The sequence below is a fragment of the Thamnophis sirtalis genome, unplaced genomic scaffold (genome assembly GCF_051295495.1).
Source record: "Thamnophis sirtalis isolate CommonGarterSnake01/CBP01778 unplaced genomic scaffold, rThaSir2_p1.2 scaffold_9, whole genome shotgun sequence".
Taxonomy (NCBI): Eukaryota; Metazoa; Chordata; class Lepidosauria; order Squamata; family Natricidae; genus Thamnophis; species Thamnophis sirtalis.
This window is the reverse complement of record NW_028261389.1, coordinates 42879368-42897328: the sequence shown is the minus strand read 5'-3', so window position 1 is coordinate 42897328 and position 17961 is coordinate 42879368. Positions and strand designations below refer to the sequence as shown.

The 17961-nt window shown below is 34.8% G+C and overlaps 1 protein-coding gene and 1 long non-coding RNA gene across 4 annotated transcripts in view; one reads left to right on the top strand and one right to left on the bottom strand.

The window, feature by feature from the left end:
- The window catches only part of NAV3 (neuron navigator 3), a 354382-nt gene that overhangs the window by 332773 nt on the left and 3648 nt on the right, over window positions 1–17961 (top strand). For both annotated transcript variants that reach the window (XM_087723408.1, XM_087723409.1), the window contains 10 exons: window positions 940–1114; window positions 2835–2932; window positions 3573–3668; window positions 5026–5194; window positions 6492–6727; window positions 9429–9583; window positions 10995–11066; window positions 11947–12143; window positions 14803–14921; window positions 15571–15768. In XM_087723408.1, the coding sequence (XP_087579534.1) occupies window positions 940–1114; window positions 2835–2932; window positions 3573–3668; window positions 5026–5194; window positions 6492–6727; window positions 9429–9583; window positions 10995–11066; window positions 11947–12143; window positions 14803–14921; window positions 15571–15768 (1515 nt within the window). The remainder of the gene's footprint in view (window positions 1–939; window positions 1115–2834; window positions 2933–3572; window positions 3669–5025; window positions 5195–6491; window positions 6728–9428; window positions 9584–10994; window positions 11067–11946; window positions 12144–14802; window positions 14922–15570; window positions 15769–17961) is intronic.
- Window positions 15628–17961, bottom strand: part of LOC148044102 (uncharacterized) — a 53278-nt gene continuing 50944 nt past the window's right edge. For both annotated transcript variants that reach the window (XR_015697747.1, XR_015697746.1), the window contains exons 2-3: window positions 17641–17796; window positions 15628–15763 (exon numbers count right to left, since the gene is read on the bottom strand). This is a non-coding gene — a long non-coding RNA (uncharacterized LOC148044102). The remainder of the gene's footprint in view (window positions 15764–17640; window positions 17797–17961) is intronic.

Below are 17961 nucleotides of genomic sequence, written 5' to 3'. Positions count from 1 at the left end.
TAGGTTAGAAGAGTTCAACTATAGGAATGATTTGAAAGTTCTTATTCCAACCAAAGAGCAAATTACTTAATATTTACTGAAAGGGTAATTTATCCAAATGTATTTATGCACTTGCCATGTTCACAGTTTTCTTATTCTGAAATTGCCAACAATTGCACATAAAGTAGGTAAATATGTAGAAAGATTTCATTATGTACAGACTCACATAAAATATAATTTAGTAATTTTTTTGTATGCAACTGTATTTTTAATAGGTCAGATCTTCTGCTTTCTATATTCTGTAATTACTTAGGGAATGGGTAAATTTCCTTTATGCTGTTTCCAACATTTACTTATAACATTTGTCTATTTAAGTAATAGCTGTAATTGTCAAAATATCTGAATGACTGATTGCCAAAGTAGAACCTTCATATTTACGTAACTTAGTAGTTTTTTTAAAAAAAAGCACTGGAATTAGTTTGATGAGTTAATGAATTTGTCATTGCAGGAGACTGAAAGAAAGAACTGAACCTTTTCTTTCCTTACCATAATATAGAGAGACAGCCTTCATCTGCAGTTGATACTTTCAATGGAAGGAAAGAGATCCTTAATTTGATTTTGGTTTAGTTCTTTAAGTCTATCTTTAATTACGTGAAATCTCCCACAAAAACTACTACTTGGATTTATTTCAATAATGCAATTAAATGTGAGGATAATTTTCATGATATTAGATAGATATTATTTTGATCCATATATACATACTTATATGATATACTTCAAAAATATGATAGCCTCAAAGTTCCAGGTGCTATACCAATGAAAACTCTTTCTATATTTTTTGCACCTCTGTTAACTGTTTGGTCTTAATGGTTAAATTATTATTATCCATATTATATCAGAAAGATCAGAAATCTCTACTTCATTTATTTAATTGTTTCTTACTTGTATTTTATATGTTAGAATGAAATTGAGATTTTGAAAGCTGAGAATGATCGTTTGAAGGCTGAGACTGGAAGCACTAGCAAACCTATCAGGCCATGTTCAGAGTCCTCCAGCAGCACATCTTCTTCCTCTTCACGACAATCTCTAGGTCTCTCTCTGAATAACTTAAACATCACAGATTCAGTTACATCTGGTGAGTAAAAGCTTTGTTCTCTTAACAAATATTCTTGCATCAAGGAACACTTATCTTTCTCTCTCCTCACACATTACCCCACACTTAACAGATTTCTTGCCAAATATAATTTTATTGTCAAAGTACAGAGAAATGTAATTAAATTTGAAAAGGTGCTCATTATGTAAATAAGGTTTGCAACTTTGAAAATTAATATAAAATGAAATAACCATGTGTTATATAAAGGAAAATTGAAATACTATATTTTTGTTGTTTCTTTCTATTGTATTGCATGCAGTAATAGCAACAGTAGTATTGGCTGGGTGTTTCCTGCTTTCACTTGAGGAAGTTTTCTAAGAGGGAAGCGTCTTCCATCAGCAGAATATAGCTCTGTATACAATCTATGTATATACAATATGTATACAGCAGAATACTGTATATGGAAATGGAATAATTAAATATGGATTTATATTTTTTTTCTTACGTACATGTGTTATATATGTGTGTCTATACTTATGCATGTATTTTAATTATCTAATATATTCACGCTCTTTTTCCATTGTACATATACTAATAATAAGAACCTAGCAGTAGTTTTTAACTTATTATTTGTGGATAGTTTCTTCTTTTTTGGGGAGGGTCAAAATTGGAGAGTACTTTCTCAGATATTGGGTACCAGCTAGCTTGGGCTTTAAAGATTCAGACATCTCTAAGGGTATATTTGGATTCAAGTCCCAAAGATAGATAGATAGATAGATAGATAGATAGATAGATAGATAGATAGATAGATGGATGGATGGATGGATGGATGGATGGATGGATGGATGGATGGATGGATGGATGGATGGTTGGTAGATAGATAGATAGATAGATAGATAGATAGATAGATAGATAGATAGATAGATAGATACCCCCAAACCTTTGAATAGATTTGCATCTGTTTATTTTTCTAAAATGATGTAAAATATTTCAAAAATACAAATGTTAAGGATTCAAATATTTGATATCATGAAAAATAGACAATAAAAAATAAGGAAATTACACCAAACATTTTTGCCCTAAAACAAATGGATAACTCTGATTCAAAATAATTTTAAATCAAGAATATTGTAACCTTTTTGTCATACTTGAAAAATGAACCACTATACTCCTTACCAAACTGAAACTGTATATGGCTATGTATTTTCACTTGATTCACCCTTGCTAAATACATGAAGATAATTGATGAATTTTGTTTGCATTATTGATTTCATTTTGCATGTGATTCTCATCTTTACTCAGTGATGTAGTATTTGTTTAATATATTTTTCCCTTTGTTCTTGTTTTCTTTTCTCAACCATATGAGAGTACCATTGAAATGGTGATTATTTTTGTCTTGGCACTCAATAGAACTCTGCAAATGGATGCAACATGCTCATTAATATCTTAATATTGTAACCAGTTTGAACAATCAGTCACACAGGGACATGGTTTTGAATCCATTTATGATCCACGTTAAGTAGATAAGTACTTGGGTAGAATTGGAAATGTTTCCTTTCACATATTACATTCTGACATCCTGATTTGTGATCTGACTCCAAACCATAGAATTCATATATTCAAAATATATATTCATTTTGCTTTTGCCAGCAAACAAAAAAAAAAAATCATAGACCATTTGAATCGTAGCCTTTTAAAGAATATATTCACACAAATTTAACTTTATTTTTAAAAATCATTTATTTATTGTTTCTTTGCTTAGATATTTTACTGGAAGATGTTGCAGATGGAACTCTCCATAAAGAAGGCCAGAATGTTAAGATTATTGTCACAATAAACAAGGGCTACGGTCGATCAAAGGTATTCTGGCTTCCAACTTTTATTGCCAAATGATTATCTTAATTATCTTTCTGTAAATGCTACTGTTGTTATAAAGGCTGTTCTGCTCTAATCAGCAGTTCATTCAATTTAGACCACAATAAATAATATTGAAATAATTCATTTTTCTCATGCTGTACTTACACTGGCATCATTGACATTTATTGGCATTTTGATATAATTATGTGTGATTTATAGAAATGTGGACATTCATAATTGTATCAGAAGAGCTGTGGTTAGAATGTAGCATTGCAGGCTAATTCTATTGATTGCCAATTGCCAGCAATTCAGCAGTTCAAGTCTCACCAGCTCAAGGTTGATTCAGCATTCCATCCTTCTGAGGTCGGTAAAATAAGGACCCAGATTGTTGGGGTCAACATGTTGACTCTGTAAACTGTTTAGAGAGAACTATAAAGCACTGTTTAGCAGTATATAAGTCTAAGTGTTATTGCTATTGCTAGCAAAAAATATTTTAATATAAAATCTGTAACATATTTGGTATATCTGTAACATAAAAAATACTATTTTTCTCTGCAGAAAAACACTCAGAGAAGCTTGACAAAATAATTTATCAGTATTGAAGTGACTTCTTTCTTATATCATATATCTCCTCTCTTTATAGGACCAAAGAATACAGGCATATTTGATAGGTTCTATCAGGGTCAGTGGTAAAACAAAATGGGATGTATTAGACGGTGTAATTAGACGACTCTTTAAGGTAAGATTTTGCAAATTTAATGCAATGAACATCAATAAGATTTTGTGAGAGATTTGGGTTACCATATCCCAGCTGCAAAAATTCAAATAATTACTAGATGCCAGCAAAAAGGCTCAGAAAACTCTACTTATGGGCCACGTTTGGACTAACCAAATACGTTAGTCATATACTTGCAACCAGTTAATGGATCGCTTTTTATTATCTATTTGAATAAACAAATATATAACAGGTAAATAAAGGCAAACATATATAAGGATTATATATACAATCAGTTAAATAAATGGATTTCACATTTTAGACTGATTAGGGTCCATGAGATCAGTGTTTGTGGGGAGGCCCTTGGTATCTCTGAGCTTGCTTGATATTTCATTACCAAAATAGGAAATATCATCAGTGCTAGAAGGGAATGGGGTTTGCTCTTATTTTATATGCTAGTGGTTTGCCCTATCAGTGTTGGTGGGAGTGGTCTTGGTGGTTCCTTGATTTGATTGTTTACTTTTAATTTGTTTGTCTAAGTTGGTAGTTTTTTTATTGGGATGTTATCCAGGGCCATGCTAGAAAATATCTCATTTGAATTACTATAACATGCTGTATATGGGCCTGCTCTAAATGAAATGTTTCTATCTTTTGTAGTCCAATCAAGAGTAGTTGCTTCACATTCCCACCTTCTAAAAGTTAGACGGAAAAGAATGACGAAGCAAACTTTTTCCATTGCTGTGCAGTTCCTTAGAAAAACCTCCTTGGAATTTTAAGAACCTTACATTCTGAGCTTTTAAAAGACTGACTTATAAAATAACTTCTAGATCAGGGGTGTCAAACTTGTGGGCAGCAGGCCGGATGCGTCACAAACTGGAAATGCACACCCCCATTTTAGCGAAGGGGAAAAAAGTCATGATACGTCATGTGATGACAACATGACGCCGCAAGTTTGACACCCCTACTTAGATTAAAATTCATTCCTTTCATAGAACTACCTAAATGCAGCTGGGGTAAATTGAGCTTCATTTGCACATGTGATAAACTGGCCAAAATGCCCAGAACTATTTTTTCCTTCATAAATTAAGGAGATTGAAGTTTCTGGTTTTCTCTAGTTTTTAGTTTTTATGATGATGTTTTTTAAATACTTGTGTAGCTGGCAAGAAATAAATAAAAATAATTATAATTATGTCTTATAAAATCCAACAAGAAATACTAGACATTTTTGTATTGTTTTTTGACATTTCCATTTAAGCTTGTATATTCTTGATCTGCAAGTTGTGGTAATGAGAATGGCATATGAACCAGTAGGTTAATAATTCATTCATTGATACTGCAAAATGTTGATGTTTCCATTTGTTTTTTTTTATTATTATTTTAGGAATATATTTTCCGAGTAGACCCAGCTACTAGTCTTGGTTTGAGCTCAGATTGTATAGCTAATTATTGCGTAGGTGATATAATTAGAGCCCATAACCAAGAAGTGCCTGAATTGCTACCTTGTGGATATCTGGTTGGAGATAATAACATAATCACAGTGAATCTTAAAGGTAAAACACACCTTTAATTTATTCCCCTTTTCTTCTGCATACTCTGTAATATTGTTTTCATAATATACTGTCCAGAAGAGTAGAAAAAATTATAACTACATGATCAATTGCCTTTTAGTTAGCATAAAAAATCAGGTAAAAATAGAATAATAATTTAAAATAAATTAATATAATTGTCAGATACCAGCTTGAAGGAGAACATCTTAAGAATAACAGACTATAAGTATTAAATGACCTGGTACAGGTTAGAATAGTTTAAATATTAAGCAACCTGGTATATCTGCCCTGGTATACCATAGTTGAGATGGCAGCTTTTTAAAACAAGTCTGGAATTGATTATGCGCATTTTCTTCTACACAAGATTTCCACTAATTAGTTTTCCAGTGGTAAATATGATTACTGTAACTTATGTCAGTTTCAGTGTTGGTTCGTAAATGCATTCTATTTCATCAGTGACTAAATATACACAAACACAGAATGCATTTTAGTCTAAAATTCATTATTACTTAGCTATTCAAATGAAAAGAGACATTTCATTTCTAATACTTTTTTGTGACCTAAGAATCATATTGTAAAGAACAGAATCTTAGAATTTATATACTGATTCAGGAAATTCAAATAAAAATAACATTGACCAGTCCAAAAGTATATTTATCCACAGGCAATACATTTGCCGTTAGTGGACTGGATATAGCCACATAATATGAAACCAAGTGAATACATCCTTTACGTTTTAAACATAGGCCTTATATCGCCTCAACCACTTCACCACTGATGCTTCCTACTTTAACATCACCTTTTTTGCAGCATCTAGAATTTTTTACTAATGTAAAATTAATTGTGAGAATCTCATACGTGCATAGTAATATTTTTATTATTTCTTTTAAATGAAGACAAATATATAAACAGAATAAACAAATGTTGAAGAATGAGGAGTTAGGATTCTGAATCAAGTATTTCAACCACGTAGACAGCGTGGGAGCCTCCAAACGAACTGTCTGATTTACAGAGATATTTCTGAATTGCTAACTCATGCTGTAATCAGTTTGACCTTTTTAAAGTGTCTCAGGCACTTCAGATATGCCTTGCTGCCTCACCTAGATTTCACTTCACATTGACTTTGATTGCAAGTACTTATCTAATTATGTTGCTACATTAATATTCAATGAATTGACTTTTTAAAAAAGTATGAAAAATATTTCTGTAAATGTTTCCATACTTTCTTAAAAAACAACATAACCAATAGGATTTTTTTCCCTGTCTTACTTCTTGTTTTTTGTTTTGTTTTTGTTCTCAGGAGTAGAAGAAAATAGTTTGGATAGCTTTGTGTTTGATACATTAATTCCTAAACCAATTAGTCAACGGTACTTTAATTTACTGATGGAACATCACAGGATTATCCTATCAGGACCTAGTGGCACTGGAAAGACCTATTTAGCCAACAAGCTTGCTGAATATCTGATAACTAAATCTGGCCGGAAAAAAATGGAAGATGCCATTATTACTTTTACTGTTGATCATAAATCAAGCAAGGTAAAATCTCAGAAAAAGAGCCATCAATATTAGACATATTAAGAATAGCATATTTCATTCTTTATATTAGAATTAGATAATATCTGAATGTTTAAATATTTTTAATGTATAATAATAACTGACATTTTACTTACTACTTTCATATATTCATATTTTAATGATTTGCCACAGAATATTTGTACTCATTTTGCCACTTTGAACTAATTTTGTCCTTCTTACCTAACATGTTGTTTCATTAGATAGGCCTAACACAAAATAGGGTTATGCTGCTCCTGCTTTCTTGAGTATCCTCACTTATGCTTCACAATAAGATGGGATCCAGTTGGCTTATACTTGACTTTTTATACAGTTAGACATAGTACTATCTGGGTCACATAAGGCAATGGTCTCCAACCTTGGCAACTTTAAGACCTGTGGACTTCAACTCCTAGAGTTCCTCAGCCAGCAATGCAAGGAATGCATTGTACTTGTAATCATCATATGTCTCAACTAATCTTGGAAAATACAGAATAATAGAGTTGGAAGGTCTTCTAATCCTTGGAGGTCTTCTAATCCAATCCCCTGCTCAAGCAGGTAACCTAAACCAATTCAGACAAGTGGCTGCCCAGTCTCTTCTTTAAAGCCTCTAGTGATGGAACATCCACAACTTTTGAAGGCAACTTCCATTCCACTGGTTGTTTTCACTGTTAGGAAGTTTCTCCTTAGTTCTAGATTGCTCCTCTCCTTGATTAGTTTCCATCGGGGTGGGTTCCTGCCAGTTCTAACCTCTTTTATAGAAGAGGTTCCACAAATCTACAGTGCCGTTTAGAACTGGTTCCAGCTCCCTCCCCCCGCCCGTCCACACATCATCAAGATGAAGAGCGAAGGAGGAATTCTGGGAGTTGAAGTCCACAAGTCTTAAAGCTATCAAGTTTGAACACCCCTGGGTTTTTTTCTAAAGGGTTAGGGGTGCAAGGTCTTGTAACTTGACAGCTTTAAGACTTGTGTACTTCAAATGCCAGAGTTTCTGAGCCAACATTTTGGTTGCTAAGCAAGAGCATTGTTAAATGAGCTTCACCACATTTTACAAGTTGGCCATGCCATCCAGTCACATGGCTGGCAAGCCACTCCCACCCAGTCACATGGCTGGCAAGCCACTCCCACAAAGCAGGCCACACCTACAGAAGAGGTTCTAAAAATGTTTGAAACCCACCACTGGTTTCCATCCATTGTTTCTCGTCTTGCTTTCTGGTGCTTTGGAAAACAAGTTCACCCCCTCTTCTTTGTGGCAACCCCTTAAATATTGGAACACTACTATCATGTTATCCCCAGTTCTTCTTTTCTCTAGACTAACCATATCCAATTCCTGCAACCATTCTTCATATGTTTTAGTCTCCAGGCCCTTAATCATCTTAGTTGCTCTTTTCTGCACTCCAAAGTCTCAATATATTTTTAATAATGACTTAACCAAAACTGGATACAGTATTCCAGATATGGTCTTACTAAGGTTTTATAAAGTGATACTAATGCTCCACATGTTCTATCCTCTCTTTATACAACCAAGGATTGCATTAGCTTTTCTGGCTGTTGCCACAACCACACTGCTGGCTCATATTTCAGTGATTGTCTTCTAGGACTGCAAGGTTCCTCTCATAGCTACTACTTTTGAGCCAGGTTTCACCTACCCTGTACTTGCATATTTTGTTTTTACCTTACTTTTCTCTACATTAAATTTATTTTTGTTGGATACGGCCCAATGTGGTGATCCTTCAAAAGTATCCAGAAGTTGTAATTGTTGAAAAATTTAGCAGCTAGGTTGCTAATTATTGCAAGTACTATGCAAGAAGCATATTATGCCTGTATTGAATTTCCTTCCAGTTGCCTACAGCTCCTGATTGACCTTTAAAAGATTAAATGAGATTTGATTAATTAAATTACATTGGATTAGATATTGATTATTTGAGAGCTCCATTCCTCCTCATAGAAGCTTGGCTGATTATTCAAATTAGAAAAAAAACTCTTGAAGATCCCTCATATCTATAAACTCACTTAACTGGTGTGCCCCAAGCTAGAGAATGTTCTTTCCAAAAAACTGACTTCCTTGTTTTTAGGTATTTAAGGAAAATGATAAAAACCTTGTTGCAAACTGTCAGTTTTAGTTGAATTTTTATTTTAATGATTCTGACTTTAATTTTGATATTAAGTAATACTGCTTTTCTATTTTGTATATTTAAATGCTGTGAGGTGCTTCAATTAGGTTATAAACAAAAAAGTTTAGGAAGGAAGGAAGGAGAAAAGAAAGACAAAGATACAAAAAGAGAGAAAGAAAGAAAGAAAGAACAGATTAAAATTCCTGAAAAAATGGAATAAATATGCATCTTAGGTACATAGGTTCTTCTATCCATTTGGGAAAACCTCATGATCAGGATTTGCTGATCACATGAAATAGCCTTCCTGCATTTGAATAAAATCAAATAAAAGCTCCTAAATATTTTATTAAATTTGTGAAAGCAGGGAAATCAGATTAGTACAATTCTATTGTATGCATTCAACAATATATTGTAAATACTAGTTTTGGATAAAGAAGATGCTTAGGCAAAACTGCTTTGCTTGAGAGTGTCAAAATAATTTCATGATACTTAGTTTTAACAATGATACATAAATGCGAAGTTGGCAATAGAAAATACAACTGTCTTATTACATTCTTCTCCTTTTTTTGAAGGATGTTCAACAATATCTTGTTAATTTGGCTGAACAGTGCAATGCTGATAACAGTAGTTCTGACCTTCCTGTGGTAATAATTCTTGACAACCTGCACCATGTTGGTTCTTTGAGTGACATCTTCAATGGTTTCCTTAACTGTAAATATAACAAATGGTAGGTTGATTCTTTAGTCATTGGTGCTATGCAGCCTCTCCCACTCTGGCAATCTTCAAAGATATTGAATTGAAGCTCTCAGAATTCCAGGTTCCAGGAAGTTGCATTTATACAGTTCACATACAGGGGGCTGCGTTGAAGTTAGGCAGTGGCAGAATCTGAGATGAGTTTATGAATAGACTCAGTGAAGTTTGAGAAATGTTTTCATTTCATATTTTAATGCAGATGAATAGTCTGTTATTATACATTCAATGTATTTTTGCTCCTCCATCCTTCCACTCCTCAAAATTGGCAATGTTACAAAACCAGCTTAAACCCAAAACATAAAGCAGAAATAAACATTTTATCATATCAGTTTGAGTCTAGTCTTTATAACACACATATCCCTTTGTGATTTTAAGAAAAAAGGAAACTGCACGAATCTGTGCATTGAGTTTTCATTAATAGATTCCTATGAACAGATACAAACTATGTACTTTTTGTTATTCTGTGTGTTCTTATATGCAATTTTAGCCAAGAATGTATTGTATTAATCTGGAAAGTGAAAAATTTATTAATAAGCAGACTTATTAAAATTCTACTTATTTATATATTTTTACATACAGCCTCATGCTTAAGTAAGAATATTATATTACAAAATGGCTTTAATTGCTTTCAGTAAACATTTCATCTTTCTCAATAAAGTAATAGTTTCATATCATATCTACAGAATCATTGGAATAAACTTTAAAAAAAATCACCCAGATGAAGAATTTATAGAAAGCTATGCTAATCTTGAATGAAACAAAAATTAATAAATCTGAACTGAGAGCCAGTTTGGTCTAGTAGTGAAAGCACTGGACTAGAAACTAGTTTAAACCAAGTTGGAATTCTAGTCCATCTTAGCTAGAAAGCCAGCCGGGTGACATAGGGCCAGTCAGTCTCTCTCAGCCCCAAGAGGTTTTAAAAAACCTGGCCAAAAAAGTTGAAGGAACTATGCCAGGCAATTGCCAGGGGTCCAAAATCTGACCTGAAGGGGCACGCACGCACGAGCTTCAGTTTAATATCTGACATTTCCTCTAATGGTGTCTACACATAGTTCAAGAATACATTTAAGCAAACATTTGAGACCTTGCATAAGTGCGTTCTAAAGGGCTTTTCTGAAATACAAATATACATTATTTTATATTAAAACAATGTTAAAATTAGTTTTCTTGAATGTGAGTTTACTTTGGCATTATGATTACTTCATAAGCTCTGCATTTTATATATTCAGAGACTAAGAGAGAAATGTGTTCTTTTTTTCTTTTTTTTCTTTCTTTTGTGGTCATCCTTGCTGATTTGAATGCTGATTTTATGTTGTTTTGTTAATATTTTGTTCTTATTCAATTTTCATGAATAGTTTTTTAAACCCATGTTTGTTTGTTTCAAGTCCCTATATTATTGGAACAATGAACCAGGGAATTTCATCATCACCTAATCTAGAACTGCATCAAAACTTCAGGTAAAGATTATTTCTGTTTCATATCTATCATATGACTCAAGTTCAGAACTTTCAGGCTAACATTTTAGTTTTACTAAGTTCATAACTGTTGCACATTTGGTTATATAAAAACAGAAAGCATATAAAGTTTTTCATTTGTTTTAAATGAGTCAAATGGAATGAAAATATAATATCACCATGTTTAGGATTGCAAAAGTGATGTGTCATTTGGCTTTTGTCACAAGATAGCAGAAAAAACTAAATATATTAAGTTCTAATAGCAATTTTCTTCATCATTGACCTCAAGACATACAGTTGAAAAGAAACAATGTATTATTAGCTAGAGATATAAATGTAATCCTGTGACAGAACAATAATCTAGCTCAAAATCTATTTACTGATAACAGCTAGCTAAATGCCAAAGGCAAGTTCACAAACAGGACATACAGTCATTATCCATCTTCAGTGATTAATTTCTAACTTCAGGCACCGAGAGAGATGGTTTGTGAACAAAGAAGAAGAATACAAGCTATATCTTAAACGCAGTGATCAAATATTTCATTTTTAGCAATTTATGATTGTGGTTTTCACATCAGCTCATGGAAACAATACAATACAATACAATACAATACAATACAATACAATACAATACAATACAATACAATACAATAACAGAGTTGGAAGGGACCTTGGAGGTCTTCTAGTCCAACCTCCTGCCTAGACAGGAAACCCTATACCGTTCCAGACAAATGGCTATCCAACATCTTCTTAAAGACTTCTAGTGTTGTAGGTTAACAATAGGCTTTAAAAAGCATATTTTTCTTTGGGTCGACTATAAGACTTCATTGGATGTTCGCAAACTTTGCATTTGGATTCCATTATTTTATTGTTTTGTGTATAGATGGGTGCTGTGTGCTAATCACACAGAACCTATTAAAGGGCTGTTATCCAGATATTTAAGAAGGAAACTGATTGAAACAGAGCTGGAGAAGAATACCCGCAATAATGATCTCATCAAAATTATTGACTGGATCCCCAAGATATGGCATCATCTCAACAGCTTCTTAGAAACACACAGTTCTTCTGATATAACCATTGGTAAGACCTTTTATAGTTAAGAATGCAAATTAAGAGTTAAAACTGACCTTTGAAGCTTATCTTATTGTGTAAATTTACTATGATTGTGTTCAGCAAAATAACTAGTAGGCTATCTTTTATGCCCAAAAGGGGAAAAAACGAGTTGTGTTTGCAAATATGGTATTGTTGGATATGAATTGGATTTCTGGAATGAAATTTGTACTTTAAAAACCCAAAGCCATTTAATGTCATTAATTTTAGTTTACTTTAGCTGTGAACTTAAAGTTTCTTATCCCATTCCACTGTCGAAAAATTTAGTTCCAACCAATGTGAAAAGAAAATTTAGAACAAAACAAGAATATTTTAAAATAAAAAAATAAAAAAATGCATATTCTTGGAGAACATATTCCTTCACAGTTTTTGCTTTTTTTAAAAAAAAATCTGAATGTTCACATTTCTTGATGCCATTAATAATGTACATTCTAATGTGGCATCGGATTGGATCAGCAAGCAGCAGTTATAAGAAGCAGAGAAGGCAGAGAGGTCTAAAACTCTTTCAAATCTCTCAAGAAATCCAAGATCAGCTATTACTGCTTCAAAAGCCCTCTTCTATCACGACAAATCTCTGTTAACTAATCATGTGGGAAAGTGCCCTGAGAGCAATGGAAACTCCATCTGCATGGGGTTTTTTCTGGGGGGGGGGGGATTCCTCCCTGAAGAAGAGATCAAATAATCTTTCAGATAATTTTATGTTTCAAAAAGATTTTTTTAATTGATTTTTTTTCTATAAACATCCCTAAGTGGCACAATGTGTTTTGGCAGTTGCCACATAACAGCTGGCAGTTGCTACAACATTGACAAGCAAGGAAGAGATCTGAAACAGTCACCTTGTTTACAGATGAAATGTCTTCAGAATTATTTCTGCCATTTAAACAAAGGCCATCTGGAACCAATGAAGTAATTGGTCTTTAGAAATACATTACCCATATTTCTCTGTCTCAGCAATTCACAAAATGCTAGATGTTATAAATGTATTTTTCTAAATCATGTGGCTGAAAAGGATAATGCAAAAAAAAAGTCATTGTGCTGTGTGAAAAAATGGCTGCCATCACTAAAATGCAGTGAATAGCATACAAACAGTATATCTATTGTATCTATCTGACAATAAAACAACATGAATTAGATGTCCCCTTCCTTGTATGATACCCAATTTCTTTTATATGAAGGAAACATAATGTACAGAGCTATAGTCCTATAGCAAGCAAAACTCAGAGGCAGCTTAATCTCTGCCTCTGCTTCTTTGCCTTGGGTCGTGTCCTCAAACCTTTTCCTCAGCTCCTGCAGGAACTCATAGATGTTCTCCAGCTCAGGAGTTCCTTCATCATACAGTTGGGTCACCCATTCCGCAGCTTCTCCCTCTAGGTTCTCAGTGATGGCAGTAATCATTTCCTGGTTGTTAGTGTAGTCTTCCCCATAGTGATTGATGTGAGCCCACACACAGTTCAGGTAGAAGGCCAGCTTGTCTGAGCTCTCATCTGAAGCACAGTGGGGTGACAGACCAGATTGGAGGAGGAGGAGTGCGCAGCAGCGGAGCCGGGGAGGGCATCCATTGAGCTTGGACCCATCCTTTCCCTGGTTAGTAAGTCCTGGTGGCACCAGCTGTCACAGTCTTGGGCTCAGCTGAAACAAAAGGAGCAGCAGAGGACTGACCATGCAGATTGTGGTGGTGGCAGACTGGTGCCGACTGGGGAGACTCAGTTGCAGACTGCAAGGCACTGATGGGAACTGTGGAGGAGTCACAGCCCAAGTAGATCAATCCTCTGAGCAGGGAAAAGCAAAGTTGGCAGGCTCAAGACCTCTCTCCCTTGCTCATGTAGGTATGAGTGCTCAATTCTGCCAAGACTCAGCTGGCTGAGTCTCTCCATCAATGATACCAGGGTTTGCCAATGGTCTGTGGTCTGGTATCTCCAATCTGCAGACCTGCTGAGGTCCAGAAGGCCCGTCAATTTCCACTCAAGGATTGCCATCCTCACCTCCCTTGTTGAGGTGATCAGGCATTTCCAACCTGGCTCCTGGAACATGGCCTGGCAGCTGATGTCCTACTCTGTCTGGTAGAGCTCTTGGGTGGCCGACCATTTGCCATGGAGTTTAGGCCAGGTGCCCACTTGGCATGTGATCTTCACCACCACTTACTCCACCCATTGAATTTCCAAGGGGCGTACCTGGCTCCTCTGCAAGCTCCGCAGGTACCCCCCACCTTTTCCTCCATCTTCCTTGAGTCTTCCTGCTGCCCAGGTAGACCAGATAAGCAGCCGAGGCTCAGGAGCCCAGATAGTAGCTCCGGCTGGAACTTAGGATTTATGAGAGTTGGTTTCATGTCAGGGTTTCAAGCAATAGTCCCAAAGCAAGCAAAACTCTGAGCATGTTAATTCCTCAAACAATAGCTTTATTGGAAATATCATATTGGCATAGGTTTTCACCTAATTAAAAGAGAACGTTTTCCCACAACCCCAAACAATCAGTCACATTGTCCAATCAAGACACTGTCTGGTTGTCTGGTGAGCTCACTCCTCCCTCCACAGTCCAGGTGTGAAACTGTCCTTGGTTCCCACGAGAAAGTTTTTTTTTTATTTTGGCTACAAACCCCCAGCTATCTCTAATCCCCCCCCTCTTATTTTAGGTCCTCGCCTTTTTCTACCTTGTCCTATTGATGTTGATGGTTCTAGAGTGTGGTTTACTGATCTCTGGAATTATTCTTTGGTGCCATATATAATGGAAGCTGTGAGAGAAGGACTTCAGGTAGGACTCTAACCAAATATCAGTAAATTTCATTATTGTTTCTAAGAGTTGATTTACAGAAATAGTCACCATTTGCCATGAATGGGAAGCTTAATCTAATTTTTAAATCTTCATAAAACCTTTGCAACCATGGACATTATTGTGCATATAAATAATTTCCTTGGATCAGAAAAATTCCCATGAAAAGAAATGTAAATATATTCTGCCTATATATTTAATATTCGGTGGGATTCTCACTTGTAGAATTTTGCAATTTGTTAATAGAAATGCCTCTCTTGAATGTTGCTAATCAGTGAGATGGTAAACCAATTTTAGATAACCTTGTTATATATTGTCACGTGAAATATATAAACTGGAGGACGGGTTGAACAAGTTATAATGGTAAATGTCTATGAAGCTGAGATCAAAAATGTATGTGTCTTAATCATTTCTTGGTACCACTATAACTTATATAAATCCCAAAATCTTTTACCAAATGTTGTTCTTATAAACTGAACATTTTATTTGTTAATCATAACTTATTCTGTAGCATGGTGGGGCATTCGGGGTGAATATTTTCTAATAACTTGGTTCATCACATCCATTCTAAAATGTCTTTTAATAAAATAAGTGTAGACATTTTTACTTTTCTTTTGGGATTTACATTCAGATGTATGGTAAACGTGCACCTTGGGAAGACCCCTCAAAGTGGATAGCAGAGACTTGTCCTTGGAGTTCACTGCAACATGACTGGTCATCATTACTTCAGTTAAGACCTGAAGATGTTGGTTATGAAGGTTATGCATCTGCCAAAGAAGGAACCACTTCAAAGCACATTCCACAGATGGAGTCAGAAGGAGATCCTTTGGTAAAAAAAAGAATCCTTATTGCTTTTTAAATATGTTTTATTCAGTGATGCTTTTTAATTCTAATGGTTTATTATATGCAACAGCTAACTATCTGGTTGGTTACATTTATTCCACTTGCTGCTTTGGCCACTCAGTTAAAATGGTACTAGTTTGCATGTAACCCTTATACTACTGTGAAAAAAATATTTAATGTATAATCCCCATAGTATTAAATTTAAGATCCTTCTTATCTTTCATTAATTCACTAACTATGTACAATAAATCAATGTATGAATTAGGTTAAGAAGTTATCATCTCAGAATATATGAGCATTTATATGCCAGTTCTAAATTCTGACCCACTCTTAACTTTCCATCACACTTCATACCAAGCAAGAAAGAGAATATTTTCTTGGGATCATAAATGTCTGAGCATTCATTTACCTTAATGATATCCCTGAGTATGTTTCATTACTTTCACTGACAAAGGTGAATAATGATGAATGAGAGCGAGGGCTCATATATTAGGAGTGTTAGGAGACACAAGCAAAAAACAAAAGAATATTAGAGATATTTGCATATGAAGTGACAGATTTTTTTAAAAATTATCTAGGAAAATATTCAAAAAACAGAAAACGTACAGAATAAAGAGATAGGTTTACAGGTTGAAGCCCTTCCTCCATTAGATCCTAAAAAGGGCCATGCTGCATCAAGCCATAAAAACATTTTATGGCCAGCAGGATATATCTGGGATGCCCAGAAGTCTCAACTGGAGGATGAGCTCCTTTCCATGACCAAGACTACTATCTAACTCTATCTAATGGTTCAAAAGTTTGTAGACAGCTACCTAGCATGAGTAGGAGCTACTAGTTTGACCTTTCATAAATATCAACAGTATCTTTTAAAAGCTGTTGTGATGCTATTGCTAAACTGAACTTTTAACACTGTTAGGAAGACAGAAAATATCTTAGTATGTTGTCTAAGCTATTCAAAGGGATGCAGTGGCTCAGTGGCTAGGATGCTGAGTTTGTTGATCAGAAAGGCTGGGAGTTCAGCGGTTCGAATCCATAGCACCACATAATGGAGTGAGCTCCCATTACTTGTCCCAGCTTCTGCCAATCTAGCAATTCAAAAGCATGTAAAAATGCAAGTAGAAAAATAGGGACCACCTTGGTGGGAAGGTAACAGCATTCCGTGCTCCTTCAGCATTTAGTCATGCTAGCCACATGACCACGGAGACATCTTCGAAAGTGCTGGCTCTTTGGCTTTGAAATGGAGATGAGCACTGCCCCCTAGAGTCGTGAATGACTAGTACATATGTGCAAGGGCAACCTTTACCTTTACTATGCCATTCATGATCTAATATGCTCTACCATGTCTCCCCATACAATCTAAACTACCGAGTGCCACTTGCTATAATCTTTCCTCATTAAAAAATTGCTTAATTTTGACTGAATTTTTCTTCTCTCTGTCCCTACTAAGATGTTTTGAGCAAATCTGTGCACATGTTTCTCACTCTTCTCCATACATTTTTGCTGCTATCGTAAGCAAGACTTCTTCAAGAAACCATTTTCAACTTAATGATATGAGGCTAAATGCTTATATGACAGTAATAAAGCTACCTTGATTTTTCAAGCTTAATTAAATATGAAAAGGTGTGATACCATGATTTATTCTGGTTTTCTTTTTTTAAAAAAACACATATTTTGGATCAGAGAAACTATAGATTTGCATTGTAAAATTAGGTTATTTTAAAATGCCACCAACAAAGCCGATTCCCTGAACACCAGTAAGAGGAAAGCTTTATAAATGTCATGTTTAATTGTGATAATTTCAGTATCTAAACATCTTAGAAATGTCCAGTGCTCTTGAAATTAAATAAGATGTACTTACGGTTCTTCTGGAATCCAGCCTCACAGCAGTAACACAATAATATGGCATTGTTTTGTGAAGGTCAGCTCCTGGACAGCAGATGGTGCTATTGCATTCAGCCATTGACTTTCACCCATTCCATTCAATATGTATGCAAAACAGCTTCTTTTATTCCTCCTATAATGGGGGGAAGAAACCTGTTTGTTTGTTTCCTTATCCTTGACTAGAAAAATGAATCCTGGTTTAAATCATCCATTCTCCTTTATACTTTGAAGGTCTTACCTGCTGTTTTCCCCCTCCATGTAATTGTTTCTGTGCTTTTTAAGACCTAAATATAATTCA